The 5,344-nt window shown below is 35.0% G+C and overlaps 1 protein-coding gene across 1 annotated transcript; it reads right to left on the bottom strand.

The window, feature by feature from the left end:
- Positions 1-3,846: 3,846 nt before the first annotated feature.
- On the bottom strand, positions 3,847-5,119 carry LOC101739700 (large ribosomal subunit protein uL10m). The gene is made up of 3 exons (XM_038010676.2): positions 4,895-5,119; positions 4,305-4,811; positions 3,847-4,172 (listed from the first exon to the last, which is right to left on the bottom strand). The coding sequence occupies exons 1-3, from the start codon at positions 4,911-4,913 to the stop codon at positions 3,946-3,948; spliced, it is 753 nt and encodes a 250-aa protein (XP_037866604.1). The 5' UTR covers positions 4,914-5,119; the 3' UTR covers positions 3,847-3,945.
- Positions 5,120-5,344: the final 225 nt, after the last annotated feature.

Here is a 5,344-nt window from a genome sequence, read left to right as displayed (position 1 = left end):
TATAATTTTATTACTTACGATCCTCCCATACGACGAAACGCACGCACTTAATTTATTTCCTCAATTAGCGTATATTTTCAGTGGCTATTTTGACTCTGCAGTACTTTTTTTTATAGTTGTTGGAAAAGTAATGTGACTTTTGATAGTACGTTAATCTCTTTTCTTATACAAATATTATTAATATATAGTAAGCATTAGAACACGTTTCCATATGGATGGAAACAGAATAAGCAATACAGATGTTTCCCGGTTCATTTTTTATTTATTTTATGAATTTTTCTTAATTTTCATTATAAAATATCTTTCTTGTCTTAAGTTCTATCACAAATACTTTCAGACTTTTCATGTTTGTATGAATGCTGTATAAGAAAACAACCGTAGTTGAATGTAGATTGATAGGTACAACGTTGAGGAAGTTAAAAACTGCACATTCTGCTGAAGTCGATTTTAAGTTTTCGGTCATAAATATATTACAAGCTGTGTAATTCCATAGGCCTGATTCGCAAAGCCGGAGAATCCACAAATTGTACCTGATTTAGTTGATTCCTGGATCGCTCCATCCAGCTAGTTCTGAAACTTTTGGAATAGGCAGTGCTGTCTTCGATCATTGTTCGAGAAATAGTTTCTACATATTTTATATTGATTGTAGGTATTTTCATAGACGTTCGTTCACAAAAACACACATTGAGGTTTTTTGTGAAAAAGTTTGGTGAGATTTTTGTTATTTCACAAAAACCTCAATCGGGCCAGAATCTGAAACTTTCGCCAACCATGAATGATGCAAGGGTTATAACCAAACTGGCTCTTTATGCAGGGACGTCTTAAACTAGGATGGGGCCCTAGAGCACACATGAATTTGAGGCTCTTTTGGAAAGTAAAAAAAGCGAATTATAATAACATTTTTTTACTGAGTATGACCATTTATTATAGGTAATCAAATAGAATATAATATGTCATTAATGATATTAGAATGCTGCTGGTTTTTTGGTTACGATTTCGATAACGGTTTCTTTCGGGATTTCTGTTGAGCAAAATCTTCTATTATAGGCATAGTATATGCCTTGTAAATACCTTCTGATTACTGATTTGTGAAAAAAGTGTAATGTGCCCGACAAAAATGTTTTGAGAATAAACGTGTGAGAGAAATTGTCGGTCTTTCGGGGCCCCCTGAGAATGGGGGCCCTGGGCACGGGCCCCGTGTGCCCTTATGGTAAAGACGGTATTGTCTTTATGCCTGCTGGCTTCTTCACTGTTTACGGTATAGTTTATCGTTTCGTTTATCGGAACTATATTCAAAAATAGTTTTTTTCATTGTTACTTTTTTCCGCTTACAGCCTTAGTAAAAACCGAAATCTCGCGTGCCTGAATTTTTCTCGATTCTAACTGAAGGACTGTTTTTTTTTTAAGGGTGCGATAATTTTGGTTTGGCTCTTTTTGTGGTCTTCAAAGTTCGAACTTGGACTAAATCGTTCAAAAGTCCGATAAATATAGCAATATAAATACACTGATAGCGTAAATAACTAATCGCCTTTCACTCTTGTGTGCATCCGTTGTTAAAAAAATTAAATAAATTTCTTTTTATTTTAATATATTACGGAAATTCCTTAAACAAAATTAATCTGAACTTTCTTGCGAGTTTTGTATCAATTAATGTTTTAAAGTTAGATCGAAAGAATAACGGTCAAATAGTCCTAATATCTCGCTCCGTTTCACCTTCATTCACGTTTGAGTCACTCTATACTTCGATTTTAGGGATCCTCCTCATTTCTACCTACTACCTCATTTCCTACCCTTTCGTTTGTCATCCGCCCGTTACATATTGTCAAACTTTCGTTAAAATAATATTATACTCTTATCCTAGCGCCATAAATGAAAATAACATTTACGAAGGTGTGAACGAATAGACTCGACCTTTATCTCGTAATAGCGACCCTATAGATATACCTACTTCTTTTGCTTGCTGCTATACAAACTATCATTACATGAGTTACTGTCGTGCTCGTATTGCGCATGTTTATTTACGGCAAGAATTGGGTATGTTAAACACGTTTTTTTTTCCAACCTAAGCTGATGATCTAGAGAGACCATATCAGCATAACCTTAACTAGTAGGTGAGCTCACGAGGCTCAATTCTGACGACGTTGCTAACACGAACCCTAGCAAGAGTCTTGCTTCGCAGAATCTACCACCGGATCGGAAACGCGACCCACTGAGAAGATCCGGCGAGAAACTCAGTGGGCTGTCTGTGGGTTAATTTACTCACAGAGCCCTTCGTCGCAAGCGATGGGTTCGGCGAGAACCTTGACCAGGGTTATTAACTTGAGAGTACAGTATATTATTAGTATAATAAAAAAAACTACTATGAATTTTTTTATAGTAATACATGATCACTGAGAGTAAAATCAGCTAGGGATTTTTTTCCTACATTATAGGATTATTATCAGTAACTTATAACAAAGTTGCTCATACAAAATTCATTATCTCTTCCCATCTCAGATAATGCTTTTAATATTATGTTTGCTTTGTGCAATATCAAATGATAGTGCATTTCAATTTGATGGGAGTGATGGACATATTCATAGCCCACGTGAATTCTGAAATTCACAGTATCATAATACCATATCTTATCCTGTTCACTCGAATAAATAAATGTATTATGATTACTTTAGGAGTATACGACAAAGGGAAGATCTTCCACCGAGCGGGTGATATTTGCTCGGTAGACCGACGGTCTGAACGTTGTTGTTCGGAACTTGTATATATGCGAACTTATCTATGCAATGACAAAAACGAGATGATGGGATCATCTCAAATGATTTTTCAGAACACTTCCCATAAAACATACAGTAAAAGACACAGTGAGAACCTTTTTTTTTTTTGGTTTTTTTTTCCTACCTAAGCTGAGAGCCTTGAGAGGTTATTTCAGCATAACCCAAACGTTTGTAGGTGAGCTCACGGGCATCAAACCTGATGACGTTGCTAACACGAACCCTAGCAAGAGCCGTGCTTCGCAGAATCTACCACCGGATCGGAAACGCGACCCACTGAGAAGATCCGGTGAGAAACTCAGTGGGCTGTGTCTGAGAGTTAATTTACTCGTCGAGCCCTTCGTCGCAAGCGACGGGTTCGACGAGAACGGTGACCGGTACTTGAAGTACCTAAAAGCACCGTTAATGGATCGGGAGGATCCAAGATGACGTGTTTTGGGCGACGTCGACTGCTTTCCATTCTGTCCGCAGGATCGGGAATGAGTGAGAACCAATGTCCCTCCATAGACTCAAAAGTTCCAAATAGTCTATGAAAATGGGATTGTGGATGATTCGAATGACTCTCTTCTACATAGAGTCAAATGGAAGTTGCTGATAACCAGTATCCCCCAACCCAAAGATGGGTACAGTACTCCATTGGAAGCCAGAAGAAATAAGTAAATTGTTGACAAAATTTTTAGGCTTTTGCTAAATTTTTACCTATTTCTGATAATATTTGCAGTGATATAAATAATATTCGACGCTTGAAAAGCAAACATGACTAAGCGACAATGTGTGAACTTTGCAGTAGACTAATTTAAAGTTGAAATACCTGAAAAAAATTCTATTTTAACGAATCTAGCTGTAGGGTTGAAATGATTTTAATAGACCTAGAAATATATATTTTTTGCTCATCGAATATGGCTATTGCCTATCATTTATGTACAAAGCAGTTATTGTCGCTTAGACACGCTTGCCTTTCAAGCGTCGATATGTAATTTTACTGTATTTGAAAATGATTACTACAGTATTTTTAATTATGTTTTGTGCTTAGCCATTTGGAGAACTGTAATTAAATAAATGAAAACAAACTATCAAATAATTCTATGGTAAAATCCTATATTTTTTTAAATGGAGTAATTGAAATATTACCCCCTTAAATGTAAGGTAGTTTGCTTTAAAACAGGCTTATAAATGTTTAACTTTCTTGGTTTTCATTTTTTTCTATACTTGAATTTTGTTGTTCAACATGTTTGTCTAAATGGGATACCAAAATTTGCTGACTCCGATTCAATTGACTGACCAGACCTGAGCCTGCACTGTCTAAAACCTGACACAGCTTACTTCTGGCCAAATCTAAGGTTGGAAGTTGGCTGAACTCTAAAAGTTCATTCTTTGAAAGTAGACGATCTTGTACTACACCAGCTGAAAGAAAATTTAAATGATATAATTTAGTTACAGAAAATATAAAATTTAATTGAAGGAACAGTGTATATAAACCAATAATATTACAACCAGTTTTTTTGTAATTTTTTAAAAGTGAATTAATTTTCATACCCATGACAACCAACTGTGGAGCTTTTTTCAAAATTTTAAACATTTTTGCAGCATTTTCAGGTTGACCGAATATAATATTTTGATGTGAGGTAAACAGTTCATTGACAACTTCGTAGCGTGTTCCTTTTGTCGCAAGGCTTACAATTTTTTTTCCATAGGTTCTTAAATACATTTTATTCTTATTTAAGGCAGCGTAAACTGGCGTCTTGTCCTCCATTGTTATTGGGTTTACATGTAAGAACACAATCATTTTGGATGTATTAAACCATTCCAAACATTCTCTGGCCAAAATCCTTTCGAAGGGATTGTCAATTTCTGTTTTATTCTTTTTCTCTCCTCTGTCGCAAAGTAAAAAGTCGGGTAATGTGTACTTGGGCGGACCATATTTAGGTTTTGATAGATCAAGTAGTAGCTGCCGTTCGAAATGAGGCAGCCTTGGCCTTTGAATATTTATTTTCCCTCGAAACCTCTTTGCTGTGACTAAACATGCTCGAGGCTCTAAAAGAACTGAAAATTATGAATGATAATATATAGCAGTTTTACGAGACTATTACAATTATTTCGGCATTATTAAATATGAGTTGTTTTACTTTTTTTTAATGATGACATTCTCAGTTTTAGTGGTTGTAGATGTGGGTTGATATTGTATTAGAGGATAATTGTTCTAAACACGAGCGTTACGTGCTTATTAAATACCAAACAGGAATATTTTTGAAATTACTATAAATAATCGAATTTATCTCAATTTTCTTCCAGTTACCCATTACATATCGTAAATTTTTGACAGTGACAAGTGACAACCTAACCTCTAAGTTATTTTTTTAAGGGATTTTATGACCTGGTAACTAAGACCTTTATACCAGGTCATGTCTTATTTTAATTTATATTCTTATTTCTATGAAAAATGATATTACGGAGTAAAATGAAATGAAATCAAGGTGATTAATTTGTGACTTTAATCAACTGGGAATAAATTAAATAAGATGATATGGGATGACATATAATCTCAGTAAAATGGTGGTCATTTACTGAGATATCTT

The sequence above is a fragment of the Bombyx mori genome, chromosome 4 (assembly GCF_030269925.1).
Source record: "Bombyx mori chromosome 4, ASM3026992v2".
NCBI classification, from domain to species: Eukaryota; Metazoa; Arthropoda; class Insecta; order Lepidoptera; family Bombycidae; genus Bombyx; species Bombyx mori.
This window is presented reverse-complemented; position numbering and strand designations above follow the sequence as displayed.

Bases quoted from the DNA above. Each gene is read 5' to 3' on its own strand.
- LOC101739700 (XM_038010676.2), bottom strand. The intron at 4,173-4,304 runs GTATGAAAATTA...ATTTTCTTTCAG, and splicing joins TCCACAGTTGGTTGTCATGG to CTGGTGTAGTACAAGATCGT.